General features: G+C 30.4%; 1 protein-coding gene across 1 annotated transcript; it reads right to left on the bottom strand.

The window, feature by feature from the left end:
• Positions 1–22,354: 22,354 nt before the first annotated feature.
• LOC109808345 (small ribosomal subunit protein uS3x) lies at positions 22,355–24,707 on the bottom strand. The gene is made up of 6 exons (XM_020371306.3): positions 24,547–24,707; positions 24,302–24,449; positions 24,036–24,207; positions 23,031–23,085; positions 22,811–22,942; positions 22,355–22,693 (listed from the first exon to the last, which is right to left on the bottom strand). The coding sequence occupies exons 1-6, from the start codon at positions 24,574–24,576 to the stop codon at positions 22,523–22,525; spliced, it is 708 nt and encodes a 235-aa protein (XP_020226895.1). The 5' UTR covers positions 24,577–24,707; the 3' UTR covers positions 22,355–22,522.
• Positions 24,708–25,694: the final 987 nt, after the last annotated feature.

A 25,694-nucleotide genomic window follows, 5' to 3' on the forward strand; every position in this document is an offset into this window, starting at 1 on the left:
AAGTGCAATAGGTTTGACAAAACCCAAAAGCCTTTAAAACCTAAAGTAGAAAATTCTAGTCTAAGGTGTCAAATGCTTTCTTTATGTCAATCTTTGGTGCCAAGTTTCTACTAAAAACCTTGTAATCCAATAGTTTAAAAGCCTCAAATGTTAATAAGCAATTAGAAATACACCTTCCTTTGATAAACTCATTCTATTATGATATGAGCTTTGGAGTAATAACAGATCAAGATAACCTATCAACTAACAACTTCGTAATTATTTTAAATTGAAAATTCTCAAGTGCAATTGGTTGAAAGTCTTCTATGCGATCCACACTAGGAGATTTTGGAATAAGTTTTATTAGATTCGAATTCAACCCTGGAAGGACCTAACTTTGATGAAAGAATTGTAGCACAAAGTTGTGTACATCAGAGGCAATAACGTCCCAAAATGCTTGATAAAAACAACCTCCAAAACCATCTGAACCCCACACACTCATCCCAACCATAAAAGAATATTACAGACTTTACTTCCTCCTAAGTGGGAACATTAGTCAGCAAGTTGTTATCCTCTGCAATCACCAAGTTTGGCACTACTTGTTGTATGAGATCATTTTGATGACAATTATTGTCTAAGAAATACAGAAAAATATTGAACATGTGTAACACTCTCTATCCCGCATGTCATAACACATAATATAATAAATAACATGAAATATCTTAATATAATAAATAGACTCAAAATTTATAAAGGCAAAAAGAATCACATTTTAACATAACTAGATTTAGCAAAAATATCAAATTACAAAGGAAATAAAATCAACTATTTAATTTAAATACACAAATCAAATCTTAACTAATACCCGGTGCCACGTGTCCTATTAGAGCAAAATTTAACATTGAGGACTAGACTTCATCACCAACATCCTCAACATCATACTGGTCATTACCTACAAAAATCACAAGAAAACAACACAAAAGAAAAAGAAGTGAGAAACATATTACTCTGTCTTATAGTGCAAAAATGCAAACCGACTAGTCAAACACAAACAACACATATAACATGATATAGCATATACAATTACATATCATCATCATACTTAGCTCATCCACAACATAATAAACAACAACAAATATAATTATAATGCATATACAATGGATACGAACTACATGTTATCATACATGTTAGGCCACACCTTCTACACACTCTCGCTAGAATGACATATTACTAGGGTCTGGTCAGGATAGTTAAGCCGCATAAGATACATCCTATACTCACGAGGGCAGGATTGAGACTTCCAAACTAAGTTATCCCTAAGGTTGGTTCCTAAGCTTTTATACAAGGAACCTTTCTTGATAATGTATTTCATATTGTACCCTTTTAAGAAAACACTTTTATGCACATGATGTATGTCACACAGACTTTATGCATGAGATTTCACATGATCTCATGAATTCATTGTCAATTGATCTCATATCATAAAACCACCAACCATTCTCAATATATCGATTAACAATTCAACTATATCAATTAAATATTAGCAATCAATGGAATAAGAGATCACATCACTACAACTCATACATAGCCTACAAGTATATCAATAGCACACTCGCATACTACATTTTCATAACTTAATCTTCTATGATATTGCATGGTCTAAATACCTTAGCTAGAGTTATATATATGTTATTAAGTTGATCTTAATTTTATTAGAAATTTAATGAAATTATCTTCAACTTCTTTGTTGGCCTAAAGAGCTAAATATGCCATCTACTGTTTTAAATAAATACAACATCGCAAAGTTTCAACTTAAATCTGATAACTTTTGCTCACTAATTTGAGCATAAATTAAGTTCTAGACCTCATTTTTAAGCAATTTCAACAGCATCTAAAAGCTAACATCCAAAATTATAATTTGCATGAAGATTACAAAATCTAATTATGTCATTTAAGTCTACTCGAAAGGCTTACAACATACACACATTATATTTCACGCACAAAATATGATGTTCATCTTTTAACTCACATAACATGATAATTCCTTAATATTTTTATGTGATTCTTGAGCCTAAACTATAGTCCAAAATGTGTAATTTCTAACCCAACAGTTGGAACTCCCATAAATACCAAAGTATATTCATACTATAATTTTTAGAATAAGGAACAACTCACACCCAAACTCTTTCTCACAATCCAATTAGTAAGAACTCTCCACAGGTTATGTTACACTTCTAAAAGACACAATTTATAAATAGATACGTACTTATGTCATCTCCTCATACAACCACTAATACATTCCCTAAGGGTTTTCCACATGAAATCATAAGAGTACTAAAATAAACAATTACAAGTCAAACTCAAAAATTGCCAACACCTTCATCCTAATTACATCAATGAGAATATACAAAGAGAAATAGAGAAGATAAAGACACATTTGGGGAAAAATCCCTCATATATAGACATGCCACAGAGACAGGATTGAGGTCAATCTCACTACTCAACATACGTTTTCACACTCTAAGTGAGGTTTCTAACTCTCCTCTTACCTAGATAAGCTCTAGATAACGAGTGCATGACTCTACACTGATTTCCTTCTTACTCTTGTTCTTCGAGCTCTGAAGCGCGTACATGAAAATAGAGGTGTAAAACGGGTTTAATTAGAGAACTCTTTCAAAAATCCTAACATTCCTTTAACCTTCTAGTTAAACATATTAACCCAGTTATCTTGAAGATTCCTTCCTTTTTTAATAAAATATTATACTATTTTTTAATAAAATATTCTATAATATATTTTAAAATATTACATAATTAAAATAAATATTTAATGATCTCCATTAATAAAATAAAAATATTAAAATTATTAATAAAATATCTATACTATATTTTATGAAAAATAGGTTACGTGCTAATGAATGTCCTCCTTAACATTGAGAATATGTTCACCCGGCTATTAAAAGAGCCAGCTTCTTAGTCGAACGTCTATACTTGGCTAATCTATGAAAATACGTTGTATTCTGATCCCCATGCAACTGCCAGTTTCATCCCTGAACTGCTTCTAGCGCAAGAGAAGCCTTCTTCCTCACACGCTCATGAACATTACCAAGCTCCTTTTGATTCCAGACTTTAAGCGCTGCCTTAACCAACTATAGCTTCTGCTTGAGAAGGAACATAGGGCAACCGAACACTAGGGAGGCTCATGTTTCTCTAACCAAGTGTTGACAATCTGGATGCTCCTCCCACATGGCAAGAAATTTAAGCTGAAAAGGAGGCCTGGACTCCTCCCCCTTGCGCAACGAAACCATAATAGGATGATGATTAGATTTGCTCCAAGGAAGAGAACATCACGCAATATCATCCCAAGAGTCAAGAAAAATCACATTACATATGGCCCTGTCCAATGTCATGGTAATACGGTGAGCACCCTTATGATTGTTAGTCCAAGTGAATTCTGATATCCTTTTGTGGGAATATGAATCAGCTGATTTGAGCTAGTCTGCAAAGTCAGCACAAGAAGTTGAACACAAGGGAGGACCTCCCTGTTTTTCATGTGCTCCTAAAACTGCACTGTAGTCACCTACAAAAATCCAAGGGCCAACATGTTGTTGTAGAGCCAAGATTAGTTCATAGTTTACAATGTTTAACATACGATGTTGCTCCATAAACATCACCAATAAAACATGGCACCTTTTCAACCTGCAACGAAAGCCCTACCAATTGACAAGATGCCATAATCACCTTAGGAGAAAAAGAAGAAGAACAAAGATGGTTTATCATTCACAACTACCTATCAAAATGTGATTTGGGTTATCATTCCGCTCGACCACCGAAGGCTCCTCATGTATATTCTTTGGGTCTATTTCACCACCACATCCTCAAGTATTGTCTCTTTCACTCGATCCTTGCCTTTCTTTTTCTCACTCTATCCAACCCTAGATTGACAGTCAGCATAAGCATGCCTAATGGTTTTACAAGACTCACAAAAGGGAGGTAATTTCTCATAAACAAGATCCACAAAGAAGGCAAAGCCATGCCTCCCGACTAAGATTTGGTCTCGTATCTCCATAATTAGATCAAGATCCACTAACACACGAGCAAAATGACCAAAACTATGATTTATTGTTGCATCGTCAAGTGAGAAAAACGTGCCAATGCCTTTGGCAACAACAAATAGAATTTTTGGCCACCAGTATTCTTGACGCAACCCTAATATACGAACCTAACACTGAGAGTTGGATTACTTTAGCCTTGTGGGATTAAAATTTAGTGTCCAGAAGAATAGACCTAGAACCCATGGCTTAATATTCCACGAGCCTCCAGCAAGAACCTTACGAAGTTCCTCCACATATGAGAAAGAAAAGTCAAAGTAGCCTTTTTGCCAATAGAGGTCATTCACCATTGAGCAATGGGACTCCATAAAGCATCAAGCTTTGATTGAAGAACACCAAATTTAGGCAGAGAAGATCCTTTAGGAGCTAGAAGACGACCATGCAGACTTGTCTTATATTCATCCTCAGGAATGGTTACGACAATTGCATCCCCTTCAACCAAGGCATCGGAAGTTGACTAAGGGTATATATCACACATTCACACGCATTTTGTAAAGCCTACGTAAAGTATTTCGTGTGAAGAATGACGTCAGTCTCTGCCACTGCAAGAGGCATATAATCAACGAACCCAAAAATGCAGTTCAAAGGAATTACTATCGAAAAAGGAGAAATTTGACCCTACCTTTATTTATAGGATTAAAAAAATATACGTAAATATTTGATATTTTAGAATAATTTGATTACATTTATTATTTTCTTAAAATTATATATATATATATATATATATATATTATATGAAACGTTTGGATTTATTAAGAATATTTTTTATATATTATGAATCGTAATAAATTGAGATTTTTTTTATATTTGTGAGAAAATTTTGAGAATAAATTGAATAAAAATTTCACAAAATCTTCTTCTACTTCAAAAAATAAAATTTTATACGTTTTTTTCTCAATTATTTTTATAAAATAATTTAAAATATTAAGATTAATATTTAATGAGAAAAAAATTAAATTAATTACTTAAATTATTTATTTATTAATAACACATTACTTAATATAGAGAAAAAAGTAAAAACAAAAAGAAAAAAATATTTTAAATTATTTTATTAATTTTAAAAATTAATTTTATCAAAACATCTTAATTTAAAAGAATATCATAGTAAAGTGCACATCAACTATGCAAAACCCTATAGCCGCAAAACCGTATCACCACAAACCCTTTGTAAAATATATATAATTACACTAACCTTTTCATATTTTACCGTAATCATTTAATTAAATTTTATTTTTAATTACTTAATTAAATCATTTGGATTAATTGATTTTTTTTATTTATTAAGTATTTTTAACATGATTTACTGTAACAATAATTATTATTATTGTTGAAAATATATATACAATTATGCTAATTTTAACATATATATTTTATACTAATTAATTAGTTATTTTTAATTTTTAAATATCAACTACATTTTGAGTTGATCTCTTATTATATGATTAGAACTTTTTGCATCAATTATTAACAGAAATAATAAAATAATTAATCAATTTTTTTACAAACTTTTCGGTGATAAATATATAGTAAATATTCTTAATAAATTTTATGGATATAGTGATAATTTTAGTAGCATTCTTTTTTGAAATAACTAATTACATGAATTTTTAGCAAATTAACTTGCAATAATCGATGTAATGATTGATTGAACAGGTAATCAACGAAATCATATTTTTATATATAGTATTAATTTAAATATTATTTTTAAATTTAACTATACAATTGTAATTATTTTTAATTTTTAGTTATAATTATAACAAACTTAAAATAACATTCGTTAAGCAAATCATTACATCAACTATTTTGTACAGATTTTCTCAACAAATTGTAATGATTTACTTAACTAAATATCTTTGTCATAATTCTTATTTGAAATTAATTATTCAAATAATTATTGCGAAAAAATATCTATTAATTAATCAATTAACTTGGCTATAGGACCCTCCGGCTAACAAAAAATAAATAATCGATAACCTCCAGAAATTTAGTTAATTAATAAAATGAAAAGGTAATTATTTATTTAAAATAAAACATGTCTATATAAAAAGCATCTTTGTGCAAGTATCTTATAGTTTGCTTAAAAAATAAACAACAGTATCTTAATTGTTTTTGTTATTAAATTACAGTTTTAATCTCCTCATAATCTCCAATTCCAATTTTGACTCCCTATATTTTTAATTTCATGGCATGACTTAATGACATGTTACTTTGGTAATGACATGACGATTCATATAGACCGATGAGATGGTACTTTAGTGATGACATAGATAATTGACATAACATTGACATGGTACAGAAATATAAGTTTTTAAAAAGTGGTAAAAAAGTGATCTGGTAAGGACTAGAAAACATAACTTTCATTATTGTAGAATTGAGTGATCTTCATTGGCTTAGCTACTTTTATTAGATGTCATTACTATTATTTAGTTAGGTGTTAGTTCAAGAAGTTTTGATATGTTATGTTAGTTATTTATGTTTACAGCTAAATAAAGGCTTGTTATCTCCTCCTACATAAATACTTAGCTGGGTAATTAAATATAATGATAATACACAAAAACACATAGTTGAGATACTATTATTGAGTGAGATCAAGTGTGAGATACTAGCTCTTGTAAAGTTCTTGTAATCTTTTTCAATAGTGAAGCCCAAAAGTACCTTAAAGAGTGGATGTAGGATTCAATCCAAACCACCATATATAATTCTCTGTGTTCTTCTTCTTTCTAATTTCTAGTTTTGTTTTTCATTTCTACATTACACTACTACATTCTTGTAGTATCTGGTTTATTATTTCACAACACAATTGGTATCAAGAGTCATGTTCATAGGATAATTATCTTTTTGCCATGTGCTCAATAGAGTTCAATATTGAGAAGTTCAATGGAGATAATGATTTCAACTTATGGAGGATCAAGAAGAAGGTGTTTCTGGTTCATCAAGGTGTCAAAGAAGCACTCTGTAAGATCCAAAGGAAGCTTAGAATATCATGAGACAATCTGGAATCCCTTGAAGTATAAGTTTTATGATAACAAACATTTTTCTAAATAGATTAGAGTTTCATAAAATGCCTTTCTATAAACAACAAACAAGAAGCCAAAAGTTTTCCAAAAGAAAGCATTTCAAATGAAGTAGTAACATATTTCATTTGTAAGATGAAACACACTAAACAAAACATATGATCTGGAATCAATGTCATATTTATTTCTCGTTAAATTGTCATACTATTCTTTGAGAAGCAATTAATATTGTATTCCTGAGCAGATCAAATGAGAAAGCTTCTTCATAGATAACAAAAGTCTTCAAAAAGGGAATGTCAAATCATTGTGTCAAGATAGAAAGAGAAAATCCCAAATATCTCAGACAAGACACCAAAAAGGATTGTTCTACACCAGCCCTAATTGCTCTGTGTTGACACCACTTTACCACACTCAAAATAAAAGAAAGAGATGATAACTAGTTGCTTAGATTAGATAGAGGAAGTGTGAAGAAAAGTAAAAGAAAAGTGCAGAAAATAAAGAGCATCTCACATGGAGCAAATTCATGAAGTAAGAAATACAAAGGTAAATTCCTATGAAGAAGATCTTTATAGCAAATCTCATATAGAGTTCTTTGTGGACTACTTGTACCAAATTTGTATAGCACCCACGTCTAGAAAAGAAGGAGTTATTTTTGTAACTCTTATCAATTGTATTTGTAAGGGTTGAGCCTAGAGAGACTTGTATAAAGTGAAGTGAGCAGAAAAACACATAGAAGGGGGGTTGAATATGTGTATTTGTGAACAAAGGAATTTTAAAACCTTTTTCGCAAGAAGACTTTTTTTTGTCTAATTAAAGATATTATTTTGATTGATTGAAAAACTGTGCAGAGTTAGGTTAATAAATGATGTTGCGTCTAAAGGTTTATCGTCTACACATGAGGAATGATCCTTAATCAATAACTACTTCTTAAGGTAATAAGTTAAGCACTCATATTTTTCGTCTAAAAAGAGTTGTAGTAAGCAATAAACATTGGATGAAGTTTTCAATATGATTTAGCAAGTAGGTAAGATTGCGTCTGAATTGTAAATAACCAGTGCAAGTATTTTTATACTGGTTCGCTCAGACTGAGCTACGTCCAGTCTCCTTCAAATGAAGGGTTCCATTAAAAGTTCAATGAAGTACAAGTATTATTTGATCAGCCTCTTCAGGCTCGTAGTGAGTATTATAGACCACCCAGGTCATGACCACTCCTGGTCGGCCAACTTCACTCATTGGTCCTAGTATTCTTTAATCAGTCTCTTCAGGCTAGCAGTGAGTATTCTAGACCACCCAGGTCACGAACACTTCTAGTCCCAAGTATTCTCAACCACTCCTAGTTCGTCAACTTCATGCCGACACTAGTATTCTTTGCTCAGCCACTTCTGGCTCTCAATGAGTATTATCGACCAACTCCTGGCCCGCTAACTTCACCATTAGCACTAGTATTCTTTCTTCAGCCACTTCTGGCTCTAAGTGAGTATTGTCGACCAACTCCTGGCCTGCTAGCTTCACCACTAGCGCTAGTATTCTTTAATCAGCCACTTCTGGCTCACAGTGAGTATTCATTGACAAGCTTCTCCAGGCTTTTACAAGTATTCTTTCCCTAGCCTCTTCAGGCTCTACAAATGATGAATATGTGATTTGGTTTGAGTGTTTGGCTTACTCTCAGAGAGAGGATACATATGTTTGTACACTCACTAAGGTATGCAACCTTAGTTTTACAAGGATTGAGTGTGTAGTTTATTCTCACAGAAAAGATACATATATTTATACACTCACTAAGGTTCATGTTCCTAAGTTACACTTAGATCTCCTTAGTCTACAGAGATGAATACACTATGGTAGATTTGACAGTATATGCTCTGTCTCTGGTTTCATTGCTTTGTGGGCTGGATATCACTCTTTTGTTAATGCTGCAATAGCCAGTCATTCAAGGTTTGATGTAGTGATATATATATATATATATATATATATATATATATATATATATATATATATATATATTCTTGGAAAATATGCTTGTTGCAATTGTCTGTTGAAGCAGAATATAGTCGTTCATGACTAGTTCGATCTTCTCATTTAATGCTTAAAATCTTGCATTAAATGTTACTTCCTGTTTATAGACATTGCGCTAAGTCTTTTTCGTTTGTTAGCTGTTGTGTCTGACTTTAGATGAGACGTAGGAACCTTTTTGTCCTTTTCCGGTCGCATAGTTGTAAAGGCGTTGTCCTTATTTAAAAAAAGTAATGTACTTTTTCTGACACATGCATGCTTTTGCTTTTGCGCTGATTTTCTCCTTCTTCTTTTCATCTTTTACTCGTGCAACCATATTGAGAGCTTTTATATGATCGTAGACGATGCCTAAGTTATCCTTGGAGATATGATTCTTCATAGGCTTTCGTGGCAGTCTTCATCTGCTTCTGTTATTTCATATGCATCTCAAGTCTTGACCTTCATCTGAGCATTAGTCAATAATGCTTTGACTTTCTATAGTCTGGTCAACATTCTAAATGGACAGACTTTGTTTTCGTCTAGAATATCTTTCAGTCTGTACTGTCCTTCGTCTGGTGCGTTGTTGACTTTTCTTCTACTCTTTGACCGGCCTTCGTTTGATATTTGATTTGTCATTGTCTGGAGCTTGTGTCGGTTTTCATCTATCATATGGCTTTGCTTCGTCTAATCCTCGTTGTATGCTTTGCTTTGACTAATATTCGTCTGATTGACCATTGGGCTTTTCGTCTATGGTCTTCCATTTGATACTTCAAGACTTAGACTAGTAGTGGTAGTACGCTTCGTCTTGTATTTGCTGTCTTTTCATCTGGCTTGAAGCTTTTCATCCTTTCTCTTGGCACATGCACACTCTTTATTCTTCAATTTGTTTGTACTTATGTTTTTCTGAAACACTAACACACTTGTTAGAAATAACGTATTATATTTGTCTCATTTAAAACCTTACTGGAAATTGCTTTGTCTGACTTAACATAAAGAATACTTTGTTTGAGCCTAAAGAGGCTTGATGAAAGAATACTTGGGTTTGAGCCTGGAGAGGTTTGGTGAAAAAATATTTGGTTTGAGTTTAAGCTAGAAGTGTCTTGGTAAAAATACTTGTATCTTGTTGAAAATAGTGAAACTCAATCTGGTTGGATTGCAAACTAGACGTAATCTTTGGGTTGGAGACGAACCAATATAAAAACACTTGTGTTATTTCATCTGCTTCTACTACTTCGTCTGATTACCTTCCAGTACTTCATTTATTTACGTTTTTAATATTTTTATTTAGGACACAAGTTGGACTTGTATTAGCATGTAGCACTACATAACTTTTTTCTCAAAGAATGTCGTTTTGATGAATTTCCAATTGAATTAGTGGATGAATCTTTATTTTTAATGCTACATGTTAATAAAGACCATAATTTTAAACATTATTTAATCTCAAGTGCATGAAAGAAAATATGTCAATGCATGGAGGACTAATGTAATTTAAAAGTAAAAAATAAAATATCATCAAACTCAAACAAATTGGCCTAATTTTTTCAGACCTAAAAAGCTTGACCTAGTGGGCCAATGAGCCAGTCCATTAAATTGGATCGATTTTGACAATTCAACCAGATAATGAATATCTTATATTTGAATATATTATTCAATTTTGGAGGCATGAAAGAGAAAGTATCAATGCATTATATTTAAAGAAATGTTACATAGGAGTACATGAAACAATAATCACTTATTTATTAAAAGATTTGAAAAAATTGTATTGATTTTATTTATCTTTATTCAAATATTGTCATTTATGCTATTTTTTTATTAATTATAATTTTTAAAAATTCATATTATCTTTTAAAATCTCATAAAATATTTTCAAATCTTATAAATTCTTATGATATATATTCATTGAAATTAATATTACAAAATATTTATAAAACTTTAAAAAAAAATCTTAAAAGTTATTACATTTTCACAAAGATTTATAAAGATTTTAATGAATTTCAAAAGATAATATCAATTTAAAAAAAAAATGTATAATTAATAAAAAAAATAACATAAATGATTAAATTGGATAAAGACAAATAAAATCTTCTTAAAAATTCATCCAAATAAATATTACAAAATCTTTATAAAACTTTTTAAAAATCTTAAAAGTTATTAATTTTTTAAAAATCTTAAAATTTATTATTTCAATATAATTAACATGTGTGTAAACACACATATATAACTTGAAAATAATTATTTATTTTTAATAATTTTACTTGTCATTTAAAAGGAAAAAAATAATATATCATTAGATTGGGACAAATTAGCCTGATCATTTTCAGACTTAAAAATAAAGAGTTCCACCTAATTTGATCTAACATACCAATAAAACAATTCATTAAGTCAGTTGATTTTGGCAATTCAATTAGTTAATGCATATAATGTATTTGAACATATTATTCAATTTTAATAGAATGAATAAAAAAGTATCGATTATATTGATTTTATTTATTTTTTATTCAAACTTAATCATTTATGTTATTTTTTATTAATTATATTTTTAAAAATATCTATATTATCTTTTGAAATCTCATAAAATCTTTACAAATCTTATAAATTATTAAGATATAAATTTATTAAAATCAATATTACAAAATATTTATAAAATTTTTAAAAAATCTTATAATTATTACATTCTTACATAATCTTTTAGAAAAATCTTAAAAAATTTTACAATCTTGCAGAATTTTTAAAATCAACAATACTTTTTATGCTAAAATAGTTTTAAAAATTTCTATCCAATACTTCCTCTAACATTTTGTATTAAAAATTAAACACAATATTATATGACATTATTGCCTGAGTTAATTACTTTTTCAGTTTCCTATCTTGGTGTAAAAAAATGTTTCCTACCTAATGTTATATAAGACATTAAATTTTTAATAATTTAATTATATAATTTATTATTTAACATATTTTTATATAATAAATATGAATATACAATTATTTTGTCTTTTATTTTTTTAAAATATGTTTTTCTCTTTTTTCAATACACCAGTAATTTAATATTATTCATTGTAATATTATAAAATTTATATTATTTATTCATGAAAAATATCTTAAATAATATATATTAATATTATATTATTTATTTTATGTTTTTGACTATATTTTTCATATGATGATTTTAATATAATTTTTATTTAATATAATTTTTATCCAATAAATATAAATATAAAATATAAAACAAATTAATATATTTGATAAGATATACTGATATTATGTTTCGTGTTTATATTTATTGTATAAAAAATATATTAAATAAAAATATTATATTATTAATTTACTAAAAAATATTATTTTATTAAAGAAATATATTATTTATTATGTTTGAACTAGATTAAATTGAATAATAATTTTAAAAAGTAATCAATTCAAGTAATGTTATATATGATAATAGTTATCAAGTTATAATTAAAACAAAAAAAAAAAAGTTAAATGGCTTAGAAATTTAAATGGTAAAAGGTATATTAAAGGTCATGGTTGTAGTTGTGACACCATTTATCCTATATCTACTATTCATAAAAAATTAATAAATAAAAATTCTAATTGGTCTAAATAAAATTACAATGTAAAAGAAAATAGAGGAAGTCACATCTATTTAAATTTGAAAGAAAATGTTTGTGAAGTAAAGAAAGATACTAAAAGAAAGTTGAATAATATCTATCAAAAACTCAATATTTTTTTTAAATAATGAAGTAGTAGCAAAATTGTAAGAGAGCACACGAAGAGTAAGGAAAGAAGAAGATACAATATTTTTATACTAATTTATTTCAACCATCGAGTCTACATCTAGTTCTTGATGAACCCAATCCAGTTCAACTATCTTTTGCAGGTACAAGTATTCTTTTACAAGCCACTTATGACTCAACCTAAGTGTTCTTTGACTTACCTCTTCAAACAACTACTTAAGTATTCTTTTAACATAAAGTTTCTCTAGACTTTAATAACAAAGTATTATTTTACGATCAAGTTTCTTCATGCTCAAAGTAATAACATAAAGTTAAACTTGGGTAAGTTAACAATTTTGTTTCGTCTTATTATCAAGATATGATATAACCAATTGAGTACAAAGCTTAGAATGAAATATACAATGATGTTCATGTAAAATCTGTCTCTCACTTCTTTCTTTTGAATCTTCAAGCTTCTTTATATAGGTACTTCATGAAGATGACCATTACAAATCTTTGAGCGTCTCTCACAGACTTGTTTTGTCTATTTTCATCTTTGTTTGATATAAAGAGAAGTGTTCGTTGATGCATTAAATTCATTTTACCAAATCGTCACCTTTTATCTGATCAAAGAAATTACTTATCACCTTTTAGGTACCAAAATAGATAAACCAACATGCGTCAATTCAAAGCAGCTTTTCCTATAGCTTTTCATGCTTTACGGGATATGGTAGTCCTTTTTATAGCTCAAAAACATGTCTTTAGTTCCTTTAGTGAATTGTTAGTATTGAAGAAGCTTTTTCATTCAATTTGTTAAGGAATCATGTAGACAAAGATGATTCAATTTGTCTCATAGATGAAGTGTTTTTTTTTCTATGAGACTTAATGTCCTAATAATTGATCATCTTAATAGATTGTCTTATCTCTATTCTTCTTCGGGCTTGATCTGAAATACTTTTCTCTTATAAAACAATTATGCTTGTTATCATTAAAACTTAAAGTCTAAGAGGTTTAAAATCATATTTTGACCTAACAATACTTAAACAAAAAAGATGCAGTTTAACAAATAACCCCATGGTTAACAAGAAACTACTACAACCCCAATATATATAACTAACATAATCCATAAATATAATGAACTCTAAGAAATATAAGATTCTTACATAATAACTCCAATGTCACATCCTACTATAGCTCAACCCATAGCATATTAAAAGACTCACGTCTCATCACCAACATTATCATCATGATGGTCCTTATCCACAAAACACACATAGGAGTACAACAACAACAACAACAACAACAACAAAGGAGTGAGAAATGACTCACTCTAGCTACTGGTGTGAAACATGGTTGGGTAGCCACACATCAAACATATCAAAAGCATACATACATGTGACAATGATTTTAAGAATATAAATGGAACAATATAACTTCAATTAATAGCAATTCAAATTGTACACACGTTCACAACTCATACACTCAATGTAGTGGTCATGGACTCATCTAGATCTACATGCATGTGACACAAAGGATCTCATAACTTGTGGCCCGAAGGCAATTACTCATGATCCAAAGGTGAATACTCATGCTCATAACGCATGTTATTCACATACAAGACTATGCATTACTTTATCTCATTGAGTCAATTCATACTCATTATTCACTTAAAGCACCATCTTCATGTTAATATCATACATACACATTATCGACTTGTCAATCTCATGCATACGCATCATCATCAGTTCATTCTTATATCACATAATCATATTCTATCACATATACAATTCTTATAACATACATAAAAATTTTATATCATGCACATTACGTAGAAGCATCTCATATCCTATACAAGTACGAAGTCTTTAGCACAATTTCTTACAAACATAATTTTGTATCTTCATTATAACTCACTCATAAATCATTCATAAATATCCCCTCTCATTCTTCTTCTTTCTTAACCATTGATATAAGTTTCTCAAACTATTCCCAAGATTAAACACTTAAAGGATAAAATAATTCACCATTATAACTCACAATTTGTCTCTTCTTATCTTAAGTTCTTACAACATTGTGGTGTCTAAAAGCAATATCTAGAGTTATACTTATGATACCAAGTTAACCTTTATCTTAATGGAAAACTAATTAAGACAATTATCTATACTTCTTATTTTGACCTTCAGTTCTGGTTTTATCAACTAATATGCTTAAAATTACAAAAACTCTTTATGCCTAATGTTGGCAACTTGACTTTTATTCACTAAATGATCACAACTTGATTTCTAGATTTTATATTTAGGTGATTCTAACCACATGTGAAAACTAACACTAGTGGAAAAAACACTTTTAAGATTGGTCATTTTTGACTTTTAAGATCGGTTCTTTGATTGATCTTAAAAGAACTGATCTTAAAAGTTGAACTTTTTAAGATCGATTGATAGCCGATCTTAAAAGTTAGACTTTTAAGATCGGTCGTGCCAACAGCCGATCTTAAAAGCTGGACTTTTAAGATCAGTCACACCAATAGCTGATTTTAAAAGTAGTACTTTTAAGATCGGTCCTACTGATAGCCGATCTTAAAAGCTGCACTTTTAAAATCGGTCCTACTAATAGCCGATCTTAAAAGTTAGACTTTTAAAATCGGTTATAATAATAGCCAATCTTAAAAACGAGTTTCATTTTAGGTAAAGCCTAGACGACTCTGCCTAATGAGGAGCAACTAATTTTTTAACCAAATTAAAGCTTTTAAATTCTGAGTAAGGAATAGACATGATTCACAACAGAACATTATTGCATTGTTTCATCTATGGACAATATATCCTCTGCTCGCATTCTTTCATTTCGTCTCCATCTTCCAATTCAAAGAAAATAGCCTATCATGTTATTTTCCTTTTTGAATAAAAACTGGGAAATAAAATTGAAAAACTTATATTCAACTTACTGTAAACAGAAAGACTGAAAACAAGACTGTTATAGCAAGGATACATAAAGATGTGAACTCTTTCAGATTTAATGACTTCAGAGATGGATTATTTTCTACAGAATTATCTTCATAAAACCAATTCACATACTCCACAAGAAACAAGATCCTTTCAAATGACTGAAGATCTTCCTTTGGCACATTTAGCACAAATCGGCTGCAATATAAACAACACAAGAAGAACTTTCATAAGAAAAAAAAACATAGGAAGACACAATTGTACTTAACAAAATAAAAAGTGAAGAAAGTCAAAGCAAAAAGACTTTGAGTGTTACTGAGTTAAAGGACACTATCGTTGTATGTCTATGACAGTTCATTTCAAAGACCTTCACTATTATTGCAAAATAAAAATAAAAAACCTAAATGATTATTATAGCAAAAAAAAAACACTATTATTATGCTTATAGAGAAAATGCATGTCTTAGCTGGAACTGGTGACCAGGGAGTGTGATAAATTTATATATTTTTTGTTTCTTGGTTAACTTTACAGAACTCTTGAGTCTTGATAAATTGCTGATAAGACCTACATCTACTCAACATTTCCTCCCCTGAACGAAAATTGCTGATAGCAAGCAATCAGTTTACATCTGCCATTAATCGAAGTCCAAGTAGCTCATAGAGTTCTATAAAACTCTCCAATTTCAATAGCTTGGTCATTATATCATCAATTTGACCCAACAAGAATAAGATAAGACTTACACCTACTCAACAAAACTTGTAAATTCAAATGTTAAACTTCCACAAGGATTAGGGGATCTCACCAAATCTTGGGGGTTATAGAAACTTTGCTAAAAAAAAATTATTTAACCATGTGTGTGAACATCTGTGTGATTGAGTTGATTAACCCAAAAAAGTCATACTCTGTAAAAAAAAATTTAAAAAAAAATAGACATGCACAAATGTGTTGTAAACTTGTAATGCAAATGCTAATTGGTTGGTTTAGCTAAAAGCACATGATGAGGGAGCGTAAGCAAATCTTAACAGCGTATTTTAGAAAGAAAAGGTAAGGGATTAAGTTGTATTGAATAGCTTATCACTGGAATGTAAAAAGAAAGCACAAACAACAAGACAAATTAATCAATACTTAGCCAAAAATTAAACACAATCCACAATCCACATAGTATCCCTAGAAAATGCATTCAGAAAATGCATTTTAAAAGCAAAAGAGGTATTTTTTTCTGGTTGACTACTCATTCGGAAAATGCATTTTTTTTTCTCATTTGAAAAATAAACAGCTATAAATTTTGTTATCTTAATATAACCAAACTAAAATTAGGAAACAACTTATTTACCTGACCTATGACTACATACAAAATATAAAGTATGCAGGTAGACAACAACAAACAACGATGCCAATAAGACATTCAATAGCAACATAGATGAATACAATCACAACGTCGAAAGCAAGAAATGTGATACAGAGCCTGCATCGCACAATATGCAGTAAAGCTGAGGTGAATCCCTTGTCACCTAGTAGAACCCAACAATCCATAGTATTTGCGGACTCTATGAGTTTTGTGATGCTGACAAAATAATTCATAAGCTTTCTTAAGGTAAAAAACAAACAGTTCTGCAATCAAAACACAACCTAGATTGCTAAACACAGCAAAGCATAATTTGTACTCACAAGAAGATACTCTAAAAAATGAGGTAGAGAGAGTGAAACCTTTTAGGGTTTCATTGATACAGCAATGTGTAAGAGAATGAGCTAGAGCATGGAAGCACGGAAGATAATGAGGAAGCACGGAAGCATGAAAGCTTAGTAGAATGAACGAGAACGAGAGTGACGCGGAAGACAATGAGGCACATTTACGAGTTCTCCCCCAAATTTAGAATGAACTTTTAAGATCGGTCATTAAAGAGCCGATCTTAAAAGTGACGCAGTGACATTTTTGTAAATAAGGTTATAATTTTTAAGATCGGTCACATTTTAGCCGATCTTAAAAGTACTTTTAAGATCGGCCAAAATGTGACCGATCTTAAAAGTTGTAACCTTATTTACAAAAATTCCACTGCATCACTTTTAAGATCAGTTAAAATGTGACTGATCTTAAAAGTTGTAACTTTATTTACAAAAATGTTACCGCATTACTTTTAAGATCGGCTCTTTAAGAACCGATCTTAAAACCCCGATCTTAAAATTAATTTTTGTACTAGTGTAACAACTAGGACTACAACTTTCATGAAGATAACAAAAGCTAATTCAAATGTTAAAAGGGTGCATGATTGTGAATAAATTCATAACAATATGGTTAAACCAAGCACGAGCGTGTTTCACACTAAGCAGACTCGTCCTACCATAACAAAGCTTCAAATTCGTTCGAAACTCCACCTGAAGCATGAATTTCACCTCTAAACTCTATTCTTGCACCATTTCTCAATTAAATCTCATTCTAAAACTTCCATCTTACATATTACTCACAAGAGCCATTTCAATTTAGGCATACAAAATAATCAAATCAACCCCCCCAAGCCTAATTTATCTCCCCCAAGAACCTTAAAGTCACAAAGCTAGCTACAACAAAGATCTAATTCATCCAAATCAATTAATAATTTCACCACAAGCAATCAACAAAATGCATTATATATTATCAAGACTCAATTTGGGGTGTTCACAATCCCTCCATTCATACAACAGAAACCTAAAGAGGCTTAGGGATCATCTTATAATCCACAATACGAATGTGTCACACATGGAGAGAATCTTACTCCTCCACTTACCTCAATGAATGTTTGATGGTGAATGAGGATCTTCAGGATGTGCTCCTAAAGCTTATGCATTCCTCTCTTGGAGTTCTTGTGTTTCAAAGAAAGGAAGAACATTAGGAGAGAACATAAAACTATAATTAACCTCTTCCCTTAAAAACTTGTCTTTTAAAAAACTAAATTATTTTTAAAATATTTAAAAAAAATATAATAATTACTCATATATTCTCCAAATAAATTGTATAACAAAATAATTTTCACACCTTTATCCCTAACAAAAACATTTGCAATTATTTTATGAGACTAATTTATCTTATAAATTTTTTAATTAATTAAAATATCTTTTTAATAATTTTAAAAAGGCTTAAATATATTTTTAGTCCCTCAAATTTAAGACAAATTTATTTTTTGTCCCTCAAATTTAAAATTGTTATTTTTAGTCCCTGTAATTTTTAAATTTAATCTCTTAAGTCACCAATAACATATTTGAAAATGATTAATTAAGACAGTTATGCAATATCAACTAGATTTAATATGATATTTTCACTAATAGAAACACTAATAAGTGAATTTTATGCAATAATATTTGCTAAATTTTTTAACAAAATTTGAATATAAGAATTAAAATAAAAAATTTTAAAATTATAGAGATTAAAAATAATAATTTTAAATTTAAAAAAATAAAAATAAATTTATCCTAAATTTAATGGATTAAAAATATATTTAAACTTTTTAAAAAACTTAGAGGAATACACTATTTTTCTAAAGTCACTTTTTACCGCTTTTTAAAAATCTTTATGTTCTTGTCACGTAAGCGTCGTATTACTGATTGATGTCATCACTAAAGTGACATGTTATCAAGTAATGTTAGCATCAATGTCTTTAGCTACCGGTTAATTGATGAAACCAGTGCTGCAAACAAAGTGGCATAAAGCAAACTAGCCAATTAAAACGCTAGTCTGAATTATGAAAGAAAGCCAGAAACATTCAGTTCCAATGCAAGTCAACTCCTGAACTTAACACTTTGCCACTTTTCTTGACCAGTTTCTTTTTGCTAGGGCAACATTAAAGGCATATCCAATGGACTAGCAACATGTAGACAATTGAACAATGTGGCCAAGTGTTCAAGACCAAAGAGTTCAGAAATATTTGCATTATTGGAAATTGTGCACATAGGTGAACCCTATTATAACTGATGTGGCATAAGCTGATCCTGCAACAGAGAAGGCCATAAGAAATTGGCCAATGCATTGCAAGAGTAGCATGAGGGTCCACATGAAGGAGCCAGGGAACTGTGTTTCTGAAGTAAAAATACCAAGACAAAATCAAAAAAGTCCCTCTCAATATAATTTCAAATACTCATATCGGGCAAAAATGAGCTTATTGTGCTGGCATGGTACACCAATGGTTCGGTGAAAATGAACTTATTGAAAATGTAAGCAAAACGAGACTTTTTTTTTTATTGTTGTTGTCACTAATTTTGACATCATTTTGTCGTCTGATTTAAAAAAGAAGAGAAAAAAAGTCACCGAGCAAAGTCGAAAAAAGAGCAAATTTTTTTAGTTATTTAAGCACTACACTGAACTACGATTTTAAAAATCCAATTTAAAAAAACAGAACTGTAAAATAGCTCGGTTCAGTTTTTAGTTAGAACTCAATTTTTTCAGTTCAATATAGTACAGTTATTTTGCAAGAATGGTGGGGAAGAGTCAGAGAGGGAGGGAAAAAAATCCAACAGAAGAGGAGCATGATATTACTTTAAATACTAGATAAATCTATAGACTTAAAATAATAGTCCAAGGTAGCATGGACGTAAACAATTATGTTTCTTCTTTACTACTGTGGGAACAGGGGGCAAAGAATGATCAAGTCATCTTCCGACACAAACCTGGTATAGGAGCGCCAATTTGCTTCATAGATAATCAACAAGGATAGGCTCCAAAAAATCAAATTTTGCACCTCAACTTCAAGAAAAATTCCAAAGCCACATTGCCAATGGCAAATAGGTACTTGAATACATTAATGCATTATTACACGATACATCAAACAAAGCCAGAATACCACGGGGAAGCTATAATCACACTACAGCCTCCAAGCACATTCTATTAAAAACATTTGAAGATTAAAGAAACCAAATCTACTATAAACATAAGAAATAAGGACTCACTATCCAAATCTAAATGAACAATTTAAAACAGACAAGTCTCCGTTCAACAAGGTACCAATAAGTATGTAGGTAGGGTATAGACTAGGACTGGGAAATAACACAAAGAATCCTCAACCAGTCCACACAATAAGAATCCTCAACCAGTCCACACAATTATCAGGAACGCCTGACTCACCAAGACAAGCTCCCGATTTCCCCTTCCGTTCCCACCTATATTTCACTAACCCAAAATAATAAACAAACCAAGAATACAAGCAACAAAAATCAAATCATTAAATATGAGAGGCATTAGATTCCAATGAAAAATTCAAAACTCCAAATAAGATCCAACCATGCACCAAGAACAGTATGAGTGGCTCTGGTGATGATTTCGAATGTCAGAAGAGATTTTAGAGTCACAGCCTAATTTTTGAACAGTAAGTCCATAAAGACAATGCAAGTTCCATCTAATTTTAAAGCTCTCCAGGTCAAAGACAAGGTATACATTAACTCAACCTGCCAAATAGAAGCACTACTTCATGAAGAGGCATCAAGAAAGAAGGGTAAACATACATGTAGTTCAAGCAATCCAGTACAGTCATAATTAACACACGGTAATTGCATTCATCACTTGGGAGGTTGATTCACTTATAGTGTGTTTGGACGACAAATTTTACAAATTCAAGGAATTTTAAGTTCTTGGTATTTGAATTACTTTAATTTTAATTTTTATCATTTTTAAAATATTTGTTTGGATAAGTCAATTCAAATTTCTCAAATTTTAAATTGTTGGATTGGATATAATAATTTAATTTTATTATAATAAAATTAATTTTAAAAATATATTTATATATTGAAAATTTTAAATTAAATTTTATAAAAATAAATATTAGCTAATTTTTAAATATTTAATAATTAAAAATTAATATTATATAATATTTAATAATTTTAAAAATATTTTTGAATATTTAATAATTAAAAACATGAAGATGATAAGAAATAAAATAAAATATATAAGTGAAATAAGAAGAAGAAAAAATATGAGAAATTTCAAATTTTTACTTTTTTAGGAGAATTTAAAATTCTACTATTTCAAGAAATTTCACAAATGCTTGAATTTTAAATTCCTTATAAATTCTCTATCCAAACAAGACATTTCACCTCAAAAAATTTGAAATTCTTCAAATAAATAAATTACTCCATTTAAATTCTCCATCCAAACACACTATTAGTTATTAGTGAATTGTTATTAACAGTTGAGTATCCAGAACCACTTCAACATACCTTTTCAAGACAGTTGGGAACTGGTTAGTACATGTAGAGCATGGTACAATGCCTTCTACTGACATTTTGGAAACTACTAAAATTCACGTGTTACAAGCAATAGACAAACACAAAAACTTGAGTCATAATCATTATGTGCCACGAGTCGATAAATGCAAAGATACAACCGATGCTTCATTCCTTCCATCATTTTAAGGATTTTCTTGATGCTCTTAATGTAAGCATGCAAACAAGAACCTTACTGATATATACAGGATCCAGCACTTAAAAGATATTGATATCATCTTTTAACGATAAATACTTAAATTGTACATTTTAAAATTTACCAGCACTTAAAAAATTGTTAAACATAGCATTTAGAAGGAAAATTTCATAGAACTGTATCAGTGACTTGAACCACAAACACAAAATTCAAACTGCATAAGACAGAGGTATAAAAAGATAAATCAAATGACTTAAATTCCTGTAACCGAGTATAACAATTTCTTCAAAATTTAAGAAACTACAAAATTTTGAACGTGTCTTTGACTGGAAACATTGCATACAAGAAAAATTAGGCACTCAGCTACTATGAATTACTGCTCCATAGCAATTAGAACTTCTCAAGCGACAGGAACCTCAATATCATTAGCCAACACTGCAGCAGGCCGGATGTATTCCTCCTCCTCCTTTGGAGTATGGATTGTGACAAGATCGGGGAGGGGAGTTTTTGGACCCTGTTTCCCCTTAGGATCCCAATCAAGCATAATCTTCACCTTGATGCCAAGAACACCCTACGAGACATCAAGTCAAAAAACAATTTAGCATCACCACGGATGTACAACAAAATATATCAACAACCAAAATAATATATTCTATCAAGAATCTACAAAGAATAGAAGCAAAATAACCTGTCTGAGGAGCACGTGTCTCACAGCAGAGTCAATATAATCCTTGACAGGTTGCCCAGAAGAAATCATGTACCCATCCTTAAACTTCATGGATTTGGCTCTCTGGGCTCTCAACTTCCCACTCACAATCACCTGCTCAAATCAAACAACCAAACCACATCACACAAGGCAACACCACAGTAACACAACTTAAAGGCAAAATCACTTCAGCAGAACAAACCTCACAGCCCTTGGCACCACTCTCCATAACAAACCTCAATACACCATAGCAGGCCCTGAAACAGAAAGTTCAAGAGTCTGCATTGTTATACCACAAAACCTCAGAAGGATCATATTCAAGCAAAGAAAAAGGTCAAACATCAGGCAGATTAGCTGTTAAACTAAGAGAAACCGTCTTCACAGGAACAATTGAGCATAAAAGATATAATTTCATCAAAATAAATATATCCCAGTTTTAATAAATAGTAAAAATCAACATAGATACAAGAAGATAGAAAAATAGGATTACTTTCCCACAATGATAAATTTTCATATCAAATAAAAAAATGTCACCAACATAAATCATGATTATCAATTAGGTTAGGTAGCAATCAAGAATCAAAAAACAGTCCACAACTGCAATTCCAGCAACAACATCAAGGTTTCTGAAATCTACGCAACTGGAATTGGAGCTGCAAGGCATTTGTCTACCACAATAACAACTAGATCAGGAAGCAATAAAGATTTTAAAAACCAGTCCACAACCACAATTCCAACGGCAACATCAAGATTTCTGGAATCTCTGCAATTGAAATTACAGCTACAACACCCTAGTCAATAATTGTCCTAAATATCAAGAATCACAATGACTCTATAATGTATACCTCACTGAAGAAATATTTGAAAATCTATATAATTAAAAAAATAAATATGAAAAACTTTCAATAAACACATAATGAGCAATACTGTGAAATTCCAATAGGCTTTTATTCCTAGTAAACTTTACCTAATGAACTGCATAATTTGAAGTTAAACATTTAAATAATTATAATAGAAGAAAAGTCGCAGCCACCCCTCTTTGATAAGTTTTTGGATCAGTTCCTGACTATAGTTTACAAGTGTCCTCAACAAAAATGATTGCAATGAATCTATATAATTATCCACAATATGAAGAACAACCATAACCTCAATGTAAACAATTAATGAAACTAATATGCACATTTTGTTTAATAAAAGAAATACACACCTGCGCACAGCGAGGCCACCAAGGAGCTTGTAGCGGAGAGACTCAGCCTGTGCAATAGCGCAAAGACCCCTATTGTTGACTTTTTCGGCATAGAGTTCAACGCTGTTCTCGGGAAACTTGAACCTCTTCTGAACCACGGAGGTAAGTTCCCTAATTCTCCTTCCCTTCTCCCCTATACATACACAATTAAAAAAAAAGTTCAATACACGATTTCAATTATTTCAATTAGGTAATAGAACATTCTAGAACACGGCACTAGAACAAACCGAGAACGGCTTGGGTTCGAGTGGCTCTGATGATGATTTCGGTGCGCATCGGCGTAACCCTAACCTCGACGCCGGAGTAACCATCCTCCGCCAGCTCTCGCGTCAGAACCTCGTTGAGTTCGGCGAAGAAGACTCCATCGGCAACGAACTGCGCGCACAGAATAAGACGCGAAAGCAATATTTGAGCTAGGGATGACGCTAATTGCAATTGGCGAAGGTTGAGCAATGACTAATGAGGGACTCACCTTTCTCTTCTTGCTCATTTGGGTCGCCATTGTCGCGAAGCTGAGATGCAGAAGCACAACGTAAGTGCGTGCGGCTTCGGTTGGACTGAGGCGGTAAACCCTAGCTTGAGGTTAGTGAGTGGAATATATAGGTTCATGCTCACAGTGAAAACCCTAATTAAGGAGCATAAAAGTTATACAGAAAATAATTGTTTATGTTAATTTAATTAATTAACCTTTACTTTGGTTAGCCACTGGTTATGTTATGTTTGCTAAAAAAACATACTGGTTACGCGCTAGGGAAAAATTGGGATAGATGAGTGATAATTCATCCAAAAATTAAGGTTTAAAATGTACTTCGTTCTAATTTAATCATTTTCTATAGTATATATTTTTTAAAAATTTCAATTAAAAAAATCTTTAATAAATAAATTGGTAAAAATTTTCCAGCTTTAGTCTATCGTTTTTAATATTTTAATTAAAAATAGTTTTTGAAAATTATAATGAACATATAAGTTTTACAAAAATAATATCACATTTGATATTTTTTATAATATTAAACAAAAAGTATAAAAATAATTATCATATAATATTTTTTTTAATATTGAGTTATAATAATAAGAAATATTTTTAAAAAAAAATTGCATACATAATTCAACATAGATAAAAAAAAACTTTTATTTCCAAATCAAAAATAAATTGTGTGAAAATATGTTAATTAAATTAATAATATGAATTTTTTTAGTAGAAGTGTAATTTTTTAACTATCATATTTTTAGATTAATAAAATGTTTATATTTGATTCCAGTGAAGACTCGCAATTCTGAGGTTGGAGATCAAGTAGTTAGAATTGTACAGAGTTCCTTTTCTTCTCCTTTTTTCAATTTGATTATCCTAGAAGGTAAGGGAAGCTTTCCTTGGATGCATCTTGTGAAGTTGATTTGGTGATTCTTCTAAACCTTTAATTTCTTAGTTGTGTTGCTAGAATTGTGATGGTTGAATCCTGGGTTTTGGGGGAAGTTGGTTTGGTTCTTGTAACAATCATAAGGGGGTTTGATGAATATTTGAAATCTATGGTTGCATGTCCTATTTTGTGTTCATCTTTAGTTGTTGTATATGTATTTTTGGATATTTAGATGAGTTTCTTTGGTTTAGATTTGAGATTGGAA

Source organism: Cajanus cajan, chromosome 7 (genome assembly GCF_000230855.2).
Source record: "Cajanus cajan strain Asha chromosome 7, NIPB_CcT2T_4, whole genome shotgun sequence".
Taxonomy (NCBI): Eukaryota; Viridiplantae; Streptophyta; class Magnoliopsida; order Fabales; family Fabaceae; genus Cajanus; species Cajanus cajan.

Excerpts from the sequence above, each read along its gene's own strand:
- LOC109808345 (XM_020371306.3), bottom strand. The coding sequence starts at position 24,576 with ATGGCGACCCAAATGAGCAAGAAGAGAAAG. Across the intron at positions 24,208-24,301 it reads TCGAACCCAAGCCGTTCTCG|GGGAGAAGGGAAGGAGAATT; the intron begins GTTTGTTCTAGT and ends GTGTATGTATAG. Across the intron at positions 22,694-22,810 it reads GACACGTGCTCCTCAGACAG|GGTGTTCTTGGCATCAAGGT; the intron begins GTTATTTTGCTT and ends GATGTCTCGTAG.